We start from the raw sequence: 22,739 nt of genomic DNA on the forward strand, positions 1-22,739 counted from the left end.
TAATGGGGGCTGCATCAGAGTTCAAGGAAGAACGAATGCAGCAACATATAGAGAAGACTGTTGAAGTGACCTGAGACTATGACAGTTGATTCTTCAGTTGAAGAATGATCCAAAAACAAAGAGCTAGGACAGCGCATTGTCTTCAGGACAAGTATCTGATGTCCCTTATGATCAACATGAGCTAGGTGCTGGTTCAGATTTAGTTTAACTTGAACTTAAAATTGAACATGGGATGTTACCTGACCAACTGCAGCAACCCCAGATCATAGCACTGCCCCGTCATGATGGCTGCATCACCTCACCTCCTCTCTTCTTACCATGATGCTCCCATCACTCTGGAACAGGGTAGATCTGGACTCATCAGACCACATGACCTCCTTCTATTGCACATTTCTTAACCCAGTTCTAGTATTTTCAGCAATCTTCTTGGAGACATTTATTGACATCACTATTAGTTGCACTGTGCTTCTGACATGGTTGTTTAAGAAATCAGAAGCTACTCACTGCATCAGTTAAGGTTAAATAACTTGTTGCCAGCTAAAACTTAATTATTCGTGCAGTAATTATCCAATGGGGGGTTCTTACCTATTTGCTTAGTTAAATCCAGGTGGGGACTTTTTGGACGGGCAGTGTATCTGTGACAAAGCATTATTTGATCTTGTAGCTTACAATAATCCTGCCCACAGCCCCTGATGCAAGAGGTTTTTCTCTTTTAGAGTAGTTAAGAGGTAGTACTCCTCTGGGACCAGTTTTCCTGGCCAAGGGCTGGTTCGTCTGTCAAAATGCAAACAACTCTTTCAAAATTAAACACTGGCTAAGAACCAACCCTAGAAGGGATATGACTATTGTTGAGTGGCCCAGTCAAAGCCCAAATTTAAACCCCATAAAACATTGGTGGAGACACTGGAAAACACTTTTATGAAATTATTACTATTATGAAGTTCTTTGACAGAGATGTATTATCACTTGGTCATTTTGGGGTTGTGAGAACTGTATCCATATAAAACCTAATCTGGAACACCAAGTGGGCAAGTGAAGGGTCTCAATACTTTCTGAAGCCACAGTATATTCATCATATTTGTATTGATCAGAGTCTGTTATTGACATGGACTCCTCAAAGGACTTGAGTCCCAAGTCAGGAGCAAAACAAGCCAGCAAATTGTATGTCTAAGCTTTCTCAGTGGCTTCTACCTTACAGAAGCTAGTTACTAGAGACTATTAAAGGGATGCTGTTATTAGTCAGTGAAACTGTTTACAGATAAAATACCCATATTATTCATAATGAAGAAATGTCACCTGCTGCAACATTGTGTTTTTAACAAGGAAATGCTTAATGTTGTAGCAGTGGGTAAAGTTAACACTAGCTCAAACGATGTACAACAGGGTTTACTGAAATGTTTAAATTGTACAGTGGAGAAAGAAAAATATTCCACTCTTTACAGAAAATCAAAGTGTGTGGTAATAATAATAATAATGAACAAAGTTACATTTCCACGTTGTGCCTATTTGTATACAGTAAATGACTAACTGATTTGAATTTGTGCCTGTCCCTCCTGAGTAGGGAGAAGATTTGTGCTTTTGCGTGACAGCTGTGACTATAAATATACAGACACCTCCTGTTCTCATAGTGAACCTGCAGCTTGCAAACTCACTCATTTTGCAGACAGTCACTAGACAAACAGATGTCGCAGTGAAAGCTCAGGCATTTGCCTGCAGTGACATGTTCGAAACCATGTTTAATTTGAAAACAGCTGATTCACTTCTGTGTAGAAATGGTTCAGAGTCTGTCGACAGAATCTGAAGTACAGTAAACTCCCTATAGAGAGACCTCTTTAGCACCTATTAGTGCTTTTTGTTGCTGGTGGTCACAATGCTGGGGATGACATTGTCTGTACCAAATCTGTTTAATTTTCATTGAAGACATTAAATAGATGCTAATTGTGTCATTGGTCTAGTCATAAAGCTCAGATATTTTGTTAGCAGCTGTGCGTTGCTTCTTACAAACTTCTACATCATTGCAATTCAACAGCTTTACAAACTGCAGCCTCCCGAATTTCCTGCTGAATTAGACTAGTGCATTAAGCTTGGTTTACTGAAACCAACAACTCAGTGTAATGATAAAGGTGGAAAACAGTCTTGTTCCAGTTTCTTACTGGTTCATCAGTTTAGAAAGAGGCTGTAACTAGAGATTATCTTCATCTTTATCTGTTCTATTAATTTCTGTTCTGTTTACTTAAAGCTGCTTATTTTATTCAACCTACTTAATAATAATGAATACTTTATTGTTCCACTTGGGCAAAATTGCGTTATGTCAGCACTACTACAGGGTTTTAAGGACACCTCAGCAGGTAGCCAGGAGGAACAGGGAATCGAACCACTCACCCTGTTGCTCGTGACCGCTGCTCTACCACCTGAGCTACTGCGGCCCCAGACTTGGAAATGTTATTCATTGACGGCAGTATAAAGTTTGAGGATCAGTAAATCCTGACACTTGTCAAGCTGGAACCAGTGAACATTATAATAATATATCTGTTGAACTGTAGTCCTGCCTCCTAAAGATCTGTGATGTTTTTTAATGTGAAGTAATAGAAATAAACATTTTATTCAGGTCCAGATTACCAGCAGTCCACACAGAGCCGGCGCAGCAGCAGCCACTCAGCTGAAGCTGGCATTTTCCCAGCATCATCTTCCTCCTCCTGCAGCGCAGTAAAGCCTGGTGTAAATCATCAGGAGCCTGACAGCCTGTTAATATCTGCGTGAGCACTCATTCTGCCTGGGACGAGTAGTTTATAGTCCAGCAGGCTCAGAAGATGCTTGCTAGCATTTAGGCTGGTCTGCGTTGGGTTGTTCAGGCCAAGTTTCCATCAGAGCAGCCTGGATGATTTGTCCTGCTGTTGGTGAAGGCCTGGCTGGCTCGGTGGGGCCGCACTGTCTCGGGCTCATTTCCATATAAAGAGGCTGTTCTTCGGCTGACAGCAGGGCAGGAAGCTCATAGGAGCCACCACTCCGCCTTTAATTAAGTGCGGTATTAGAGGCAGTTGAGCAGAAAGTCTGATCTGAGAACTGCTCTGCAGTCTAGATGCCACCAGCTAATCCACTCAGTCATTTTAACACAAGCAGCTTAGGAATTAATACACAGGTCCACGCCCCAGCAGCTCAACTCAGGAACTCTGCAGACTTGTTTGTGTTCACTACTGAACATAAAACGCAGCTTCTGTTCACAGATACAGTACAAACATGAAAAATGTCTGTCACCATATCTCAAATATGGGAAATGTGTTGTCCTATGATAGTAAACTGCATTATAGACAAAAAGAATAATTGACTAATCAACAAAATTATCCCTCGATGGTAGGGCTCTAAAGGTGTTACCCTAATATCTGACATTTCACTGACTGCGTCAAAAACCTGTTTACAGTTTTTCTCCAGTAGCTGACTGTTTATGGCGGTCGTGATAGGAGAAACTTGACTGGACTGGAAACTTGATTTCTCCTGTGGAATGCAGAATTTAACACAAAGCGGCCTGTTGAACTCTAATACGTGCAAGTCAGTTTCCACTGAGTATTTGTTCAATTCAGACAGTTTGTGTCATGAATCTCATGTCAGTCTGCTTACAGCACATGACAAAACTGAAAAAAGAATAGTCAGGAATTAGCAACTTCTGTCAGTATATACTTTAAATGTTTGATCCATGCTTACAGAATAACTGGAGAAGTAATTAGTGATTACTGATCTGCTGCACGTTCATGTGGATTTACAGTGACCAGGTTACCACGCAGTTTGTAAGTGTGTTCCTGGTTACCCACGGGGGAAACTGGTTTCTCTGAGTAAGTGGGTTAGTTACATACTGTATACTTTATGTGGTTACATTATGCAAACCGTGGTGCCTGTTTGTTTTGATGAGTAATTGTTGAGCTGGGTTTGTGCTTTCTGTTTCTTTAGCATCAGCCTGCAGTGTGTCTCTTTTCAGTGTTTTGTCAAAGCTTTTGAAGCAGCGTTAATGGCAGCAGGATTACTGTTGCCTCCCTACTGTCTGACCATCTGTCTTTTCAGCCACTCAGATGCAGGCTGAGTACTTAGAATACTAAGTAATACTCCTGCCACATGGGGTCAAAGGTCACCCTCATGAATACAAAATGGCACAAAATTACAACAAATGACTTTTTAATGTGGGAAATGTTAAAATAAATGTTTGATTTTCCATAATCGATAAAACTTTTCACTGTGAAAATCTTCCCACCTATTTACACTTTACTATGGAGTAAACAAATACAGTACATTATTAACTCAAAGGAAAAGTCTTGACTAAAATCAGCTTCTTAATGATGCCGTTGTATAAACACAAACTCCTGCACACTGAACGGTTCTGCAGCTCGCCAACCTGAATACATCATTAGCGTCACTCAGAGTTTTAGAAACAGAGTCCTTGTTGTTGTAAAACATCCCCTTAGGATTCGAAATCACATCTTTTGTCTCTGTTTGGACTTAAACAAACTAAATTTGTCCAGCAGTGGAAATCCCAGTCAGACCGTAATCTAATCAGATGTTCTCCGATCAAAGCCTCCCTGTCAAATGAATTTCATGGTGATTTAGTTAATGTTTTCAGATGATTCTGCTGACAGACCAGCAGGCTCAGTGGTGGGTGGAAAAGAGACTTCCTCAGGCAGAGTAATAATTTTAGGTTCTAGGTTGTGTGCACCAGGGTTACAAAAGCAGATGAGATTGGTGTGAATGATTTTAGGATAAACGGATAAACTCTGGATAGACTCTGTGTTGTCATCCTTTCAAGTGTTTCACGTTTTTCTCTTACACTAAATCAGTTATAGAATCGATTTTAACTGCATTTCTGGAAAAATAAGACATTTGGAGAACTACTATAAAAACGGTTTACTGCAATGTATACAAGTCATCTCAATAAAGCTCGTCCCACATGAGGCAGAGACACACAAAGCCAACATCAAAGAACTGACGTTACCTTTCTTGGTAACAGTGTCCCAAAGTCCCACTAAAAGTGGGACTTTGGGACACTGCAACAGCCAGCTAGCAAGTACATTCTGCGCCTGCATGAATTGGAATCTGTGTCCATACTAGCAAGAAACAGTAATCTTTATTTGTCATTTAAAATGGAAAGACAAGGCACTGTTTGCTCAGCATTTTCATGCCACAGGATTAAAGCTATTGACAGTGCGTCTGATAAGAAGTTGCACATGGCACTTGCGTCATGAATTCTGCATTATGTTGTACAGATTTGCTTGTAATTCTTGGAATTTTGCCTGAAATATTTAGCATTTGTGCAACTGTTGGGATTAATATTAGACTTTAAAGTAACATTCTCTGGCTTCTAAGTTCTGACTAACATGGAGGAAATAATGAAGTCTTTGAGGGAATTGAAGATGAAGCTGTACCAGGTTTGTCTTTAAATTTAGTAAGAAGCTCTAATAAAATATAAAGCCTCAATTTGAGTTTTTGTACCTGTTTAGTTTTACTTTAATAACACCCTTCAAACCTTCTGTTTTTATCCAGATTTTCTCTATTAGCCTTTGTAAAGTTGTAAACAGAATGGCAACATCACTTTATAATTCTTTATCCTCCAGTTTGCCCTCAGTTCTGGAGTCAGAGTGTAAATTACACATTGAACCACTCTGAAATTATCTCTTTTCTTCATGAACTGTTAACCAGAGCCTTAATTTAGCATCAGTGTTGAGTCAGTCGGCCTGTACGCTTGAACCCCTCCCACCTTTCATCTACACCCATAGTTCTGTCAACAGCCTTGCATTGTCAGAGCAGGTCAGAGGTCACGCTACTCCATTGATATGCTAAGTGGCCTGAAGGAGGGTTTAGAGCAGGGATGCGTTTGCGCTCTCATGCTGCTTGACTTGGAGTGCTGCTGGGAAAAAGCCTTGCACTGAATGGCTGTGATCTCACATCAATACGGCCTTTATGTCAGCAGCAAAACGGCTGTGTTCACCCAACAAACAGGCCTTCAAAGCCTCCAGGACACTTTAACTTGGTGTATATGCTGCCCTGCCAGTCTTAAAGGTTTAAATATACTAGAGAATCACAAGATTAAGGCGTTTAATCATCATTAACACCATTAAACTGGTGAACCTTTTAAATGCATAAATGTTGTGCATGTGCCATTTTCTTTATTTGTATAAAGAAACTTGTCAGTAAATATTTTATTTCACATTTTTTGTCTTAAAAGGTGGTTGCAAACAAGTGGCTTAATAAGACTACAGAGGTTTGTTGGGAGATGTAAGTGCACTAAATCAAATTACAATTTGGAAGCAGAGTGGTGATGACAAGTGATGTAAACAATACTAGGCTCGCTGAAATTTTTTTTTTAAATTATTATTATTAATCCTAACCCTAACCCTAAAAAAAACATAACATCCTCACTTAATCTTGTTTTCATTATTCAAAAAAGTCAGTCCAGAAGGGATCCATTGTTTTCTGCAATAATCCAAAACATAGTTGGAAAAACTCTTTTTGTTGAGCCAACCATGGTATGCTGCAACCTTACTGCAGTCCATTCACCTGTTTTTATGTCCATGTAAATGTAAGATCAAACCTCGAACTGCTCCAGGATCCTAGATTGTCCTCAGCTAAGGTCCTTCTGCAGATCTGTGCTCAGGGTGTTGCAGCTTATGAATATCCTCACCTATACCTCACATACATAAGGATTGAATTTCATTTACAAAAGTCTACACCTAGGCAGCTATTTTAGTTGTAAAATGTTTTTGTATTTATGATTCATACATTCTCTAAACAGTGGGGTAGTTGTGGAGTTGGATATTGCTGTAGGGTCCTGATTAATCCTTTCTGTGGAGTTTTCAATCAGCACCCTTGGACCTGCAGCAGCATATATATAGATAGATTGATATATCGTTTTGCATCCATTCATGCTTTGGACAACCCTGTGTGTTGCATGTCAGCCCATCTTCACTTCTCTCTTTTATAAACTCTGAGCACCAGACGGTAATTGGTATGTTTATGTAATTGGAGGTTTTTGATCTTCATATCTCAAATTTTTGTGGATATTTGAGTAATTCCAGCCAAGTATTTAAGAAAGAATCTGGTTTGGTTTATAATGAACCACTTATCTCTGGCTTTGATGAATAAAATGATGGGCATTTTATTGTTGCAGGACACGATGTGGGGAGCAGGGAGGAGGCACAGGGTCCAGCCCTGAGGAGGCGTCCTGTGGCTGGGAGGAGCACGGCCCTCCTGTGGCCCTCCTGCGGCGCTCCGGGACGCTCCTACTAAGATGTCCCTCAGCAGCGGTCCTGCAGGCGGGAAAGGTGTGGACTCCAACGCGGTGGATACGTATGACAGTGGCGATGAGTGGGATATCGGTGTTGGAAATCTGATCATTGACCTGGAGGCTGACTTGGAGAAGGACAAACTAGAGATGTCAAGCAGTAAGGAGGGAGGGGGCATGGCTGCCCCTCCCAGTGCTGTAGCTGCTTTACCGGAAAATATAAAGTTTGTTAGTCCTGTGGCCGCGGCGCAGGGTAAAGAGAGCAAATCCAAATCTAAACGTAGTAAAAACTCTAAGGAGAGCGTTAAGTGCCCGGTATCGGACGGAGCTAAAAAGGAAGTTCGGGTTCTTGGGGACCCACCACCCCAGAACCCTAACTCGACTCCAACTAAAGGAACTGACAAGTCAAACAAACCCTCCCGTGCCCTCCCTGCTGTGAAAAAGGACAAAGATGGGGTTTCTGGGAAAACTAAGAAAGAGAAAATGGAGGTTGGGGCCACAGGGTTGATTAACACTGAGAAAGAATCAGGGACTCTTATCCTGCCATTAGGGGCCCCTCGTAGTGGCCCATTTGAGGGCCAACAAAACCCTGATTTAGCTGCAACCGAGCAGCTTGGGAATTTGGCACTGGACTCGGCAGGGATTGGCCAGCCTGTCGCTATGTCGATAGAGCAGGAGGAGGTGGACAGCAGCGACTGCCGAAACCTAAAGAAGGTCATGAGTGGTGAGAAGGTAAGAGGGATGGGTCACTTCAGGGTGTACATGGTTTATGTGTGTGTGGGCCAGTCAGAATGCATTCAGGAAGTATTACTATGACACACTGAAAAGGGTATGACAGTGAATCAGTATTATTTTCTTAGTGTTGAGAAGGGACTGATTTGAAGCCACAGAGACTGAGAGGTCCAGATTTTTAGTCATTAGTATGAGCCATGCTCCAAGGACACTGGATTCAGATTTTTTCATTAGGAGATGATAGAAAAAATTAAAGTAACAATCACTAATCAAATGCACATTCAGAGTAATTGATACGCTTTACGACACAGTATTTGAGTACTTAAAGCACAGGAACAACGCCTGGAACGTAACAAAGATGACAAAGCCAAAGCATACAAATAGGGCAGAAATTAAACTAAAATGTATTTTGTGACTAAAACTACCAGAATCAAGGAACAAACATTTGACTAAAACTAAAAACATCAGGTACCAACATTAACACTGATTTACCAGAAGATTAGTAATTTTTCACACAATCCTTATCCCCAACTTCTCACATCTGAGAATTTGTTGCTTTCCTTTCTTTGTAAGCTTTGGGCTGGCTGATCATCAGACAAAACAACCCAGGAAACTGTAACAGGCATGTCATTGTCTTCTGTGAGTGTGGTTGGAAGTATAGGTTTTTGTCTAAACTCTGTTGCTCAGTATCCCCACAGCTGCTGTTTTCCCAGCCTCCCTTCATCTTCTTACCAAATTTAACTTTGTGTTGAGGGTTCCAGCCCTGCAGAACCACCCCTTTGGCCTACACTCCAGGCTGCAGCCATCAGCAACTCAGAGCTGTCTGTTATCTAGTGCTGTGCGCGTCTGCTGCCAAGTTCGAGCAGTGCTGCTCTGCATCCTTCATCCAGCTGGACGTCTTCCTCTGTCCGTCCAACAGATTTTACTGGGAGGCCTTGCGTTCACCTCTGTCCTCTCACATAAAGTAGAGCATGACCCAGCTGAATGTTAGTCACAGTTTCTTGACCTCATAATAGCTTGGCCATTAAAACCCTTAACTGTTATCTATCTTGTTAATATAATTCCCTTTTGGCTCTAATGGAAATAATTCCTCAAGGCTCATCAGTCTGTGGTATTTAACACATTGTAGGATGTAATTTGTGGTAAAACTGTTGTGCTTTCATTTATTGGTTATACATGATTACACAGTAACTGGTTATATTCAGTAGCAAACTTGAGTTTATGAAATGTTAACTAGTCGTAATTAGGATTAACCTGAATTGGACTGCTTTTTATTCAAAGCTCAGGTGTTAATTAATTATTCATGTATTTAAATATATATTAATTATAAATTGTTACAATTTATAATGTATAATACAGCAATTAAAACTTTAAAACTAATTCTTTTTTTTTTTTTACGGATCTCAGTATTTAGGGTTTAATAGCACAACAAGTATTAACAATTAAGCTATTTACAGAATTGTGACCAAGACATTTGCTTGGTTGGTTTTGGATTTTGTAGTGTAAAGTGAGGAACCTACAGCTCATTCCCAAAAACACTTAAACATTTTAAGGAAGGAGGTTCCTCATTGCATCAAAAAGTCAGTCTGTGTAAGAAACGTTGTTGCTTGGCTTCAGACTTTTATTACTTTTGTTCCTTTGTGTAATCAGTTGAACTGCATAGAGAGATGTAATAGAACCTGGACAATATCCCCAATCTGCATAGTACAAATGAGCTCTGGGCTGGCTCCAAATGAGAAGGTGCTATTCACAAAGTAATCTCATCTAAGCCAGTTGCTGTTTTTAGATAATAGTGCTGTTCTGACCCAGAATACTTTGGTTCGGTCTAGTTCTTCCTGTTCTTTATGCAGAAGCTTAGCTGATTCACATTTTTATCAGGCTGCAAATACTGTTGAATTACACTTAAACTGCTGTTCAATTTAAGCTTGCACAAAATATCACTTCAAGACCAGAACCAGCTGTCAATTTAAGGTTAAGATGGCTGTTGATTTTAAATTTAAACAGGCCTCTAAGCTGGAATCAACTGTTTGTTAAAAAAGAAAAAGTGAAATTATAAGTGTTTCGAAAGTTTGTCTGCTGCAGCTAAATATAGTTGAGTCAGTTAATGTCAGCACGTAGATAGAAACCTGACAAATGTGGACAAAAACTTAGACTAAACAGAGTGAAGGATCGAGTGAAAAGAAGTGTTCTCCTGTTGGACAGTTTACAGAAAAGAAACATTACATGAAGAGAGGTGGGGAGCAGGGCACTTCCTGTGAACACCAAGACTTAGACACTGTGACCTTACATCTTGACATTTCCAGTTGCACTGTTGGTCTTTGAGAGCAAAGATCTGTTGCAGAATAATGTGCTAACATTGTGTTTACATGTTGTTAATTTTCTGGAGCTACTATTTTAAACAGACATCCTGGTAACAAGCAAGATCTGGCTCTACTTATTGACTAAATCTGTTCTGTTGATGTGACTTTAACAGTTTTACATATTTTAATTTGACTTGAGCTGATCATAACTACTTTATGTGCTGACAGGTGGGTCATCCATAGTAATATAACAGCATTTAGGATTTTTATCAGGGTCATATTTTGTCTCAGTAAACTGCATCTTCAAAGTCACTAAAGCTGTCAGATAAGTACAGTATTTCTGAATCTGAATTGTAGCTGAGAGGAAGTGCTACCTCAAGAACTTTAGTACAGCATATAACTTGAGTGATGTATTTAGCTCTTTGACCACAAAAGACAGACACTTTATGTACGTGTTAAATAGAAGTAATATTAAAATTGAAAATCAGCTGAATGGAATCAGCTCTGAATGGTATTGTTACAAATACAGCTGTAGTGTTTTTGTACCAAATTGTGGGCTTTTCATTGAGATCCATATCGACTCAAAGCCCAACAACATTCTGCCTAAATTACATTTCGACTAATTAACCTTTTACAGACATTGGACTTTGCTTCCTTCATCAATCTATCAAAGCAACAACTTTCTGCCATTCAGACATTGGTCACTTTATGTTAATGCTTTTACAGCTATGAGCTGGTCTTTGTATTTTTTAGCACAATAAATTTATCCCACTAGAGTTTAGAATTTTAGAGCATTAAATCCCTTCAATGGTAAATTTAATAATGATCTTTCCCTATGTTTACTAGGTTATATATGTTGTTACCTGAAGTAATTATGGTTAGATACAACTGGATTCATTAATTTTTGTTTAATTAATTAAGAGGTCTGACTGTGACTATTTCATCATTAATTTGAAATAGACCTGTAGCCCAAGCGTGTGCCTCTATCACCTGCTACTAATGAGACATGTTATCTTTAATTGTGCAGGTAGTAATTTTGAATAGCACCTCCTCTACCTGAAATGATGCCTATATTTTAACCGTCATCCACATTTTCTTTACTTGTAGTAATCACCTAAGTGAATTCTGTCTCATTACTCCTGCCAGGATGGCAGCATTTTAATTTGACTGATGAATTCTGGAATTGCCTGAGTAGCTCCTCCAGTAGCTCTATCCACACATTTACATTTGGTCATTTGGCATTTCTCTTTTATTCAAAGCGATTTGCAAGGTCCAAGGAAAAGGCAGGGTGAGCGTAGTGAGGGCTTTCCTAAGAATACCAGTCTCCCACATGGAAGGCAGCAATCCTACCACTACACTAGCCAGCCATGTGACATATGTGTGATGAGCTATGAATAGCTGCTAATATCTGGCCTTTGACTTTGTCAGTAGCCCTACAGGCAGCCACACTGAAGAAACTTATGTATGTGCAGATTTAATTTAGTTCAGTAATGTTTGTTTTAAAACTTCCATGTATATTTTTCTAATTCTGATAGTAGCATGAATTATTTCTTTCCACTGCTGTTTCACTTTTCTTTTGCTAAAGAATTTAGATACTGGCCAAACACTGTAAACTCCAGCCTGGAAGGTATTAAGGTATGAAGAAGTGGCTCCTACCCAAGCTAACTCTCCACCTGCACATAAATCCTACAGCAGAGAGCAACCAGCTCTGCTCATCTCTCAGGGGGTTGTCGAAATGCTTTCTGGAAGTGGCAGAAGACGAGGCGAGCTGATGGGAAAGTGCTTTAGCTGAAAAAGCAAATTAAAGTAAAGCACTCAGAGAAGTTAATGAGCCTCCTGACACCCCAGCTCTGCAGCTATGGTTTCTCGAACTATGTTAAGTGAAACAGGTCGCATGTTTATGGCAAATGGCATATGTTTCCTCGGCAAGAGCTCGACAATCTGATGAAGAAAAATAAACCTATACAGCTTACACTTTTATTTCACTTCATTTAGGGTTTTGTATTGGTCTTAAAGTAATTTGCAGTCTCCAGTAAAACAGCTCTAATAGTCAGATCTACTCTTAGGCCGCACCGCCATTCTATGAATTACAGTCCTGGGCCCCCATCCAAAGAGACGTCTCTCTTTAAGGTGTTATTCCATTGTCCTTAGCGTCTCTGTATCACAGGGAGAAATAACTGCTAACCTGTTGTTAATTTGTTAAATTCTTTTGAGGGAGTGAAAGCAGTGAGGGCCTCCCCCAAGTTTCCCTAAGTAGTCTTTGAGGGGTTTTCAAGGGTCATTGCAGGATAGATTGTAAATATATTTTGAAAGATCGTCCTTGGAGACAAAGCTTGAGTCTTTGAGCAGTTGCAGAGAGTGTTTTAGGGGAATTTTGAAGGATTCTTGAACCCTGTTGAGGGGTTTCCAGGTGTCCTTGGGGAATTTTCATGGCAAAGAATCGCAGTCCAATCCACTCTGTAGCTTCCCTCTAAAGTCGTCAGCATGGCTTTCAGCACGTCTGTGTGTGTCTGTGTCTGTGTCTGTGTCTGTGTCTGTGTCTGTGTCTGTGTCTGTGTCTGTGTGTGTGTCTGTGTGTGTGTCTGTGTGTGTGTGTGTCTGTGTGTGTGTCTGTGTGTGTGTCTGTGTGTGTGTCTGTGTGTGTGTCTGTCTGTGTGTGTCTGTCTGTGTGTGTCTGTCTGTGTGTGTGTGTGTGTCTGTCTGTGTGTGTCTGTGTGTGTGTCTGTCTGTGTCTGTGTCTGTCTGTGTCTGTGTCTGTGTGTGTCTGTCTGTCTGTGTCTGTGTGTGTCTGTCTGTGTCTGTGTCTGTGTGTGTCTGTCTGTCTGTGTCTGTGTCTGTGTCTGTGTCTGTGTCTGTCTGTGTGTGTCTGTGTGTGTGTCTGTCTGTCTGTCTGTGTCTGTGTCTGTGTGTGTGTCTGTCTGTGTGTGTCTGTCTGTGTCTGTGTCTGTGTGTGTCTGTCTGTCTGTCTGTGTCTGTGTCTGTGTCTGTGTGTGTGTCTGTCTGTGTGTGTCTGTGTGTGTGTCTGTGTGTGTCTGTGTGTGTGTCTGTCTGTGTCTGTCTGTGTCTGTCTGTGTCTGTGTGTCTGTCTGTGTCTGTGTGTCTGTCTGTGTCTGTCTGTGTGTGTCTGTCTGTGTGTGTCTGTCTGTGTGTGTCTGTCTGTGTGTGTCTGTCTGTGTCTGTGTGTGTGTCTGTGTGTGTGTCTGTGTCTGTGTCTGTGTCTGTGTCTGTGTCTGTCTGTGTGTGTCTGTCTGTGTGTGTGTCTGTGTCTGTGTGTGTGTGTGTCTGTGTGTGTGTCTGTGTGTGTGTCTGTCTGTGTGTGTGTCTGTCTGTGTGTGTGTCTGTGTCTGTCTGTGTGTGTCTGTCTGTGTGTGTCTGTCTGTGTCTGTCTGTGTCTGTCTGTGTGTGTCTGTCTGTGTGTGTCTGTCTGTGTGTGTCTGTCTGTGTGTGTGTGTCTGTGTCTGTGTGTCTGTCTGTGTGTCTGTGTCTGTGTGTCTGTCTGTGTGTGTGTCTGTCTGTGTGTCTGTGTCTGTGTGTCTGTGTGTGTGTCTGTGTGTGTGTCTGTGTGTGTCTGTGTCTGTCTGTTTGTATACCCCCACCCCCCATTATTCACCCCCCACCCACTCATTACATACCTAAAACAAGGCCTGTGGTTAAGATATTTATTTTTAATTTGTTTTTAGTGACATTACCTTCGTCACTTTTATATATGTTGACGATAGCCAGGGCTGGAGGTTTTATGTTCTCGGGTTGCCCGTCCGTCTGTCCTCACGTCCACACGTTTCTTGTGAACGCAATATCTGAGAATGTTTTTTCAAATTTGGAACAACGGGCCGTTGGACTCTATGGTGAACTGTTTAGATTTAGATGGTCAAATGTAACTGTGACCAAGTTTTTTAGCTTACATGTGTTTAAGAGGCACTTGTTAAGTAGTGGCTAAATGAGACTACAGTTGGGAACTTTAAAAGTCATCACACCCGTTATCTTTACTTTTTTGATCATCTTCGTCTTTAAAAAAAAAAAAAAGGAACTGAGACTAACACCATGAACATTTTAGATAAAGTCACGCTAAGAGAAAAGGCTTTTGTAGAAGCAGATCAGTGGTGGTGACATTGAAGCCACTGACAATAGCTTTTTACTTCTGATTATTGTATTTAGGCTTCAGATATAAGGAAGGTTAACAGGTAGTATCATAAACTTTTGTTTGTCACAGAGCTTATCCAGTGGAAACATCCTGTTGGCTTTTGTTAAAGGAACCAGGGTGATGATAACTACCACGTCAGCCTACAAAAACCATCATCCCTGAAGACATATTCTTGACTGACTGGATGTCACTGCAGTGTTGTCGGGGACTTGTGGTTGACGTGTCTCCCAAAGATTTTATTTAGAACTTACTTATTACTTATCACGGTTATAGGTGCATATTATCTTACTTATTTATTAAAAGGAATAAACTAATTTATTTTTGTCCCAATGATCCCCCCAGCAGAGTTGAATGTCCCTCCATGTAGAAATGCTTGAGCAGCTTTGAACAGTCACCTAACACGATCAGAGAGAAAAACATAAAAGGGACTTTTATCTGTTGAAGACAGACTGCCTCGTACAACCTCGCCCACTTCACTTCTCTGTAGAGTGACACATGAAACAAGCAGCTTGTGGCGTGGGTCAGCAGGTCTGAGAGTTTCTGAAGTGCTGATCTGTATCACTAATCTCTCTCTCATTGACTGAGTGACCTTGAAAGGAATGTGGCTTGTTGTTGTAATGAATACCTCTGAGACTGAATGGAGAGGAGGAGCTGACCAGTTTAGGCAGCATTGTATGGGAGCTGAGAGTGTGTTGTTGGTTAAAACCAAGCAGCCAATGGCAGAAGTATAAAATGGAGCCCTCCCCTCAGTAAGAGGAGAGTGTGAGAGAGTTGGTTGGTGGGTTTTTTAATCTTCTGGGGGGTTTCCAGCATTCCAGGCAACCACGTTATTATTCTTAAAGAGGAAAAGGATAGGAGCTCGACAACTAGTTTCTCTTGTTACCAAAACAACACCCATAACTAGTTGGTGAACCAGTGAGTTACACCCAGCGTGAGCTTTCAGGAAAAGAAAGCATGTTCCTCAGGTCTGCTGTCAGAAAGTCTGCAGGGAGGAAGAAGGTTTTCTGCAATGTGTCACAGTCTGTACAATAAAGGTAAAACATCAATTTATGTAATTTTTTATTTCACTGACTACCAGCTTATTTTGAAAAGTCTCACATTTTGGATGGAGATGTTTCAACACCAGAAAAAGATTTGTGTGTCACCATCTAAGATGTCAATAAGTGATTGACAGATCAGATCAGTTCAGATGTTGTTTAGAGTTGTGTCTCACTTCCTGGTGCCTGGTCAGGTAGGCATTTTACAAACAAACAGATGTAGAGCGTGGTGTTGGAGGTTGGCGTGGTTTTATTGTTATTGGAGCTTTCTGGTTGATGCTGCACTGGAAGTAGGAGGCTGGACTGAGGGTGTTACCTCACAGTGACCAAGGTTGCTGATCTGAATGGGAGTGAAGGATCATTGCATGGTGTGTTTTGAATGAACGTTTTCATTAATTAGTGAATTGATTCTTCCTCTTTGTCAATTCTTTAGCTTGACAAATGTCTGACAATCTAGTGAGTGTTCATCTGTGCCAAAGGTTTGTGCTCTAATAGCTTTATTAGTGTTAACATTTAAAAGAACTGAAGGATTCGGTTTGTCAGTGTGCAGTTATAGAATATTTTAAATGCAGCCAGTCAGTTTATTTACTCATAGCTTTACTCATAACTAATCCCTTCATATGAGAATCGTTGTTGTACTAATGAAACTGTCCTTGTTCGGACAGTTGTTGCCAACCTGTCTGTACTTTGTGACTGTGTCACTTCCTATTTGCTATATATAGTGAGCTAGATTTATTGTTTGCCTTTTTTATTTAGTTTCTGAATGTGTATATCTGTCAACTATGTAGTGCACTCAAAATGTCCACAGTGGAATGAAAGAAACTTGTTTCTTGCCAACAATCCCGTAATGCAGAGTTCTACTTGCTGTTCACTATCACAGTGAGTGTAGCTTATATAGAGAGGAGTGATTTCAGACATTAATAGTTTTTAGTGGTATGAAAAGCAACTAGCTACTTTTGGGTTATAATCCTTCAGTGTTGTAACCTTTGTTTTGTCACATGAGTTTTTGAAGTGTGCTGATTTCATTCTAACTGATTATTGCAGATTGCAAGAATTACCTTACAAATAAAACAGAAAAGTGAACATATTGATGTTTTCATTGTAACAAACAACTGGTATCCCCTGGTTTCCCCCAAACCCATGTTTGCTTATTTTATATAGCTGCTAGTTCTTGAATTTCAGTCGTTAAACACAGCATCTTTGTTGTGTTGTTCTTCTCTTCACCATTTTTTTGTCGTTGTTGTTGTTTTTGAGAAACCATGACAAGACAAATTATAAACAGTTTTTCTAGTCTCTATGTGCTGCACTAGACACTTTGCTTCTGATGGTCGTGGGGAATGTAAGAATGTGTAGGGCGGAAACTGGGCTGACAGGTGAGAGGACCCTGCAGGTGGTTACGCAGTCAGTGATCCAGTGTGTCAGTTCCCTTTGACCTCCGGCTGGTGTCAAGCAGAGGAGGCAGAATGAAGGTGCCACCTGATCTGCTCCTATCTCCTGTTGCAGAGGTGGGAGTGTTCCCATGGGGACTGCCTTCCCAGTGCTCCTTGATAAGGCCCCATGCCAGCTGTTTCCCACCCAATGATAATTACAAGGTTCAGGTTGCTCCTCCATTCATTCTCATTTTAACTGTCATCTAAACTAGAAACCTGGTTTCCATAATCCAGCTAGAGAATTAAAGAAACCTGATTTTTCCTGGAGAATTCATAGTATGCATGTAAATGCATAGCCTGTTTTCTAATCAGCTTTTTACAGGAATACTGTTCACCCCCACCCCCACTTACTCCTCATTATATTCCTTCCAGTGTGAAACAGACAGTATGACAAAATATACTTTTATAAATAGAGATAAAATACTCACATTGATGTGGCACTGTTCTATATTCATCTGTGGGCTATTTGTCTAACTAATGTGTTTGTTACTAAAATGTGAACCTCATAATTTGAATAGAACTTTACCTTCTGTGTTTGTTTGATCGTCTTATTGGTAGCCATAGCACCCACTGGTCACAGCATACAGGCAAAAGTAAAGGTGCAACAGCCACTGATGCCATTTGCCTTCCTGTGTTGAGATGAGGTGAAACTGATGTGCGACATACGACAGGACAACAGTGTATCCCGGCCAGTCGATGTGTCATGACACCACCAGCGTGCAGTCTTATGCACATACAAGTCTGATAATATGGCCACCTGACAGATAGTGATGTAGATGGCTGAGATTCTTCAACAAATGTTGATGATATCAGCACTCATATCTGAATGTGTTTTTCCTTTTAGTCAAACTGCAAAGCGCAGGTTTGTTATATTTTAACTGATTGAACATTTTAAAATTCTCATTGTTTCTCAGGCTGATTCAGAGACACTGTGCAGTGGGACCTGTCTTATAAACACTCGTTATATAAAGAGCAGTCATTAATCCAAGTTGCAGCTGGTGTCCTGCCAGCTGCTTTACTGATTGTTATAACTGTGATCGATGGTGTATGTGCTGTCAGGGGATTTTTCAGTTTCAGTAATGTCTTTGGCTACTTAAAACAGGCACCAAGTCTACCACTGTGCCTCAGCTCTATTAATACGTCTCTGGTGTAGGTGTGATCCAGTGACAGCAGAGAGCTGTGGTTTTATATGTGAGAAGTGAGCTGTCATTCAAACATCCCTCTGTGCTCTTTGATGAACACTGGGTCAACATGGTGACCTATGTTTCCTCACTACCTGCTGTCCTGACACGTCTATCACAGCTCTACTCTCCTTTCCCCCTCCCTCCTCTAGATGGAGTCTCCAGTCTCCACCCCGGCTCCTCCTCCTCTCCACCTCCTCACTCCCATCGCCAACAGCGACATCTCATCTCCCTGTGAGCAGATCATGGTTCGCACACGCTCAGTAGCTGTGAACACAGCAGACGCAGCACTGGCAACCGAGCCAGAGTGCCTGGGACCTTGCGAGCCAGGCACCAGCGTCAACCTGGAAGGAATCGTGTGGCAGGAAACTGAGGATGGTGAGATCAACTCACAGTGAAAAAAGTTTTAAAATGCATCCTGAGGTGTTTCCCCACGTTGGAAAACACAGTAGACAGTGAACAATTTCTTAAAGCAAAAGTTTTGCAGGCATCCAGATCTATTACTGCAGACCAGCACAGCACACTGCTGTGTTTCAGAGTTGGCCAACAAATGTCATTGTATTACCGATAATAGGACACATGCACATATACACAGATTTATTTCCTCCCATCTACTCAAACAATCAAAATCAGCAAGAGAAGTAAACAATGTTGATGATTTGTAAAGTGAGTAAAACCAGTTTAAGCCTGTCTGACATTTGTGAGGCCAGCTTTGGTCTTAAGTGTAAGTTCAGCTGGGGAGGAATAGAAGAGACTGCCAAAATAAGAAACTTTCTGTATGAATGTGAACTTACAACACAGGTCACTATGTCTGTATTAATGGTTTGTCTGCAGTTGCTTTGTGTGACCTACATTGTGAGTGTGGGACGTGTATTACTGCCAGATCAGAACCAAACTTGAGAAAATGGCTGGGATGGTACCACAGAGCTATGTTCAAACGAGATGACAGAATACAGCAGCAACCTATGTTCACACTTATGCTGCAAAGGTTTCTGGGTGGCAGTCACCTCCATTCTTACACAGCCTTTGAGCTACTGGACATGGCTAGACACATAAATCTGCTTAGTAGAAAGTCTAGCATCTGCAATTAGTTTCTCTCAGCAATCAGTCACATGGATATTGACTTGTTTAAGTGAGTCGACCTCTGAAATCTGCGAGGTACAGTTTTGGTATGAAACCTTCATCTGCTTCCCTGCAGGGAGTGAAATCACATCGGATGTCTGTTTCCTGCTGCAGGAACAAGTTCTCTGGGTTTCTGTTCTGTGCAGTAAATGTATATGTGTAGTTCAATTGCCTGTCTGTCCGTCTGTAGGCATGCTGGTCGTCAACGTCACCTGGAGGAACAAGACGTATGTTGGAACCCTGCTGGACTGCACAAGACACGACTGGGCCCCACCAAGGTATATATAATACACAAATACAGTAATAGTACATAAATGTGGTTTGTAGAATCTCAAGTAATGTTTTGTCTTTTATTGGCATCAATATATAAAGATTTAATCAAGAGAGCCAATGGGTCTTTTGTTAAGTCATTTACAGTATATGGGTAAGAAAGGAAATCACAACATCATGTTGATGTCCTGTAAAATATTTCCATAAAGTAAATGTCTGTTAAGATCTTCAGTCATCCAGGTCATGTTTATGCCAAAGTGGGTTAAACATATCCAGTGGCAGCTTCAAGTTTCACAGTCAATCACACCTGGTCTTGGTGGTTGTACAAGTGGCCATCAAAGGGTTAACGACTCAATGACGCCAAATGGTTTAAGTCATTTTCACACTCTGCATTAAGTCTTTGTAGAAAGAGTTAAACAAAATCTGAGATGGTTGTTAATCTCTTATCAGATATTATCATTAAGTTAGAAATGCCACCTAATTGTTGTTTCTAATGCACAAAGATAAATGTTTCGGAAACCAGGAAAGAATGTGAATAATTTGATGCCAGCGACACAATCAATAAAAAATATTAACAGCATGTTAGCAATTAGGCCTGTGTGCATATGTGCACCCAGCAGGAGAATAAAACAGTTTTTATGAAATAAATGTAATAATGATGAAGCATTGAAACTATCCCCCATGCATACTTTAAGAGAACAGTTACTAGAACATTACTTCTCTTCATTTCCCAGCACTGCCACACCACAGATGTACTAAATGTCAAATATCATATTTACTGTATGTTTGACTCAAATCCATCCAGGTACTACTTTAACAGATAAATGAAACGAACAGTTATTTAAGTCTTAAGGTAAAGTCTTACCTGTGTACAGGTGAAGGAGTGTGCTGCTTCTCAGTGCCTGCCTCATCTCTTCCCTGCTGTTCTCAGGTTTTGTGAGTCTCCCACCAGTGATGTGGAGATGCGAAGCGGTCGTGGTCGAGGGAAGAGGATGCGCCCCAGCAGCAACACGGCGCTGAACGACAACAGCAACTCCTCTGACAACAAAGGCAGTGGTAACAGCAAGACGCGAGGAGCAGCTGCCAACGGCAAAGGTCGGCGAGGCAGTCAGACGGCCGGTGGCGCAGAGGACGTAAAGGCCAGTCCGTCGTCCGCCAAGAGGAAAACCAAACCTGCCTCCGATATGGAGCCCACCTCCAGCTCTGAAGACACCAAGGCTTCAAAACGCATGAGAACCAACTCCACTGGTGCTGCCGCCCCCGTCCCTGGAGGTAAAACCGACCCCCTGCCCCCTCCCCAGCTGGATCGCACCTGCCCCTCCCCTGTGCTCATCGACTGCCCCCACCCCAATTGCAACAAGAAGTACAAGCACATCAATGGGCTGAAGTATCACCAGGCTCACGCCCACAATGATGAGGATGTGCGACTGGACCAGGATGGGGACAGTGAATACGGAGATGACCCCAGCCTCCATCCTGACCCCACCTCCTGCAATGGAGCTGCCATCTCCCCCGCTCGTTCCACCACACCTAAAGGTCGAGGCTTTGATGCACCCTCTCCTTCCTCGGTGAAGTTGACCTCAAAGGGTAAGAAGAAGGGTGGGGAGGCTGAGCCTGAGGTGACAGACGGCGGTGAGGAGGGGGGGTGTTTGACGGATGATGCCAGCAACGACGGGATGGACGACAGAAAAGCCAAGAAAATGGTGGCAGGGGGCAAGCCTGATAAACTGACCCAGAAAGGCTTGAAGCCGGCCCGTCCTATAGCCCCTGCTGCCCCTGGAGGCCCCTCACCCTACACCCTGCAGGCGCCCTCACCCGCTCTGGGTTCAGTCGTACAGTGTGTCCCCAAAAGCCCCCAGCTGAAGAGCATGCAACCTAAACCCCCTCCTTTGGCTGATCCCGCCTCCAGCCCCGTCCTTTCCAAGGACAAGAAGAAGAAAGACAAGAAGAAGAGGGAGGGAGGGAAAGAGGGGGACAGCCCAAAGGCAATGGGTAAGGGGGGGAGGCCAGAGGAGGGGAAGAGCCCGTACTCTGAGGCGTCTGATGCTTTACTCAACGGCTCCACAGAAGCTCATCAGAGCCGGCTGGCCAGCATCAAGGCTGAAGCTGACAAGGTGTACAGCTTCTCGGACAACGCCCCGAGCCCGTCCATCGGTGTGGCCAGCAGGATGGAGGCTGGCCTCGTGCCCCCACTCCATCTCAACCAGAACGGAGCTGACAACGCCTCTGTCAAAACCAGCAGCCCCGCCTACTCTGACATCTCAGATGCGGGGGAAGATGGAGAGGGGAAGGCGGAGGGGGTGAAGGTCAAACCTGAGCCTGACCAGGGCCCTCGTGAAGGGGCCAAGAAGGCTCTGTTCCCCCCTCAGGCTCCAAGTAAGGAGTCACCGTACTACCCCAATTATGACTCCTATTATTCCCCCAGTTACCCCAACCCCAGCCCTGGTGCAGCCCCAGCAGCTCCTCATGTGGAGGGAGGTCAGGTAAAGGTGAAGAAGGAGGAGGAGCCAGACGGGGTGGAGGAGGGCAAAGTGAAGGTGGAGCCACAGGAGGAGAGAAAGCTAGAGCCGGGGCCTCCGCAGCCCTCGGTAATCCAGCAGCGCTCAAACATGTACACCCAGCCTCTGTACTACAGTCAGTACTACGTCAACCCCTACTCTTACTCATCTGACCAGGCGTACCACACCCACCTGCTGGCCTCGAACCCCGCCTACCGGCAGCAGTACGAGGAGAGGCAGCGGCAGGCCGACAAGAAGGCTGAGGGCAAGGAGCGGGAGGCAGGGGGTAAAGAGGAATGGAAGCAGAAAGCCTCGGTGCCCCCCACCCTGTCCAGAGCCCCCAGCCTCAGTGACCTGGCTGCCAAGGGGGGGCTGAACCCGGCAAAGCCCAAAGAGCCACCACAAGTTTCAGAACAGACCAAGTCTGTCATCATGGCAAAGGGAGAAGAGCCCAAGGCCCCCACAGCTCAGCCTGAGGGTCTGAAGATGAAGCTAAGCGAAGCAGGGCATCATGGGAAGGAGGAGGTCAAGCCGGTGGAGTCCAGCAGGCCGGCAGGTGTGGAGTCTGCCATGTGGTACAGACAGGTATGTTAAGAGAGATTCTTAGATCAGTGCCAGAGCAGAATAACGTTCTTCACACTCCTGTCAGACAAGAAAAAACATTTCAAGAACCATGTGACTCAAAAAACATTTTATAATAATTTTATTGTTATAATAATTTTATTGTTATGTATTGTTTTTCAAGAATATTTTTATCATGTATATAT

General features: G+C 42.6%; 1 protein-coding gene across 1 annotated transcript in view; it reads left to right on the forward strand.

The window, feature by feature from the left end:
* znf609a (zinc finger protein 609a) overlaps nt 1–22,739 on the forward strand; it is a 42,925-nt gene that overhangs the window by 15,255 nt on the left and 4,931 nt on the right. Inside the window, exons 2-5 of the mRNA XM_026365022.1 lie at nt 7,148–7,993; nt 18,235–18,460; nt 19,395–19,482; nt 20,406–22,557. Coding sequence (XP_026220807.1) covers nt 7,268–7,993; nt 18,235–18,460; nt 19,395–19,482; nt 20,406–22,557 — 3,192 coding nt within the window. The 5' untranslated portion in view covers nt 7,148–7,267. The remainder of the gene's footprint in view (nt 1–7,147; nt 7,994–18,234; nt 18,461–19,394; nt 19,483–20,405; nt 22,558–22,739) is intronic.

This window comes from Anabas testudineus, chromosome 6 (assembly GCF_900324465.2).
Source record: "Anabas testudineus chromosome 6, fAnaTes1.2, whole genome shotgun sequence".
NCBI lineage: Eukaryota > Metazoa > Chordata > Actinopteri > Anabantiformes > Anabantidae > Anabas > Anabas testudineus.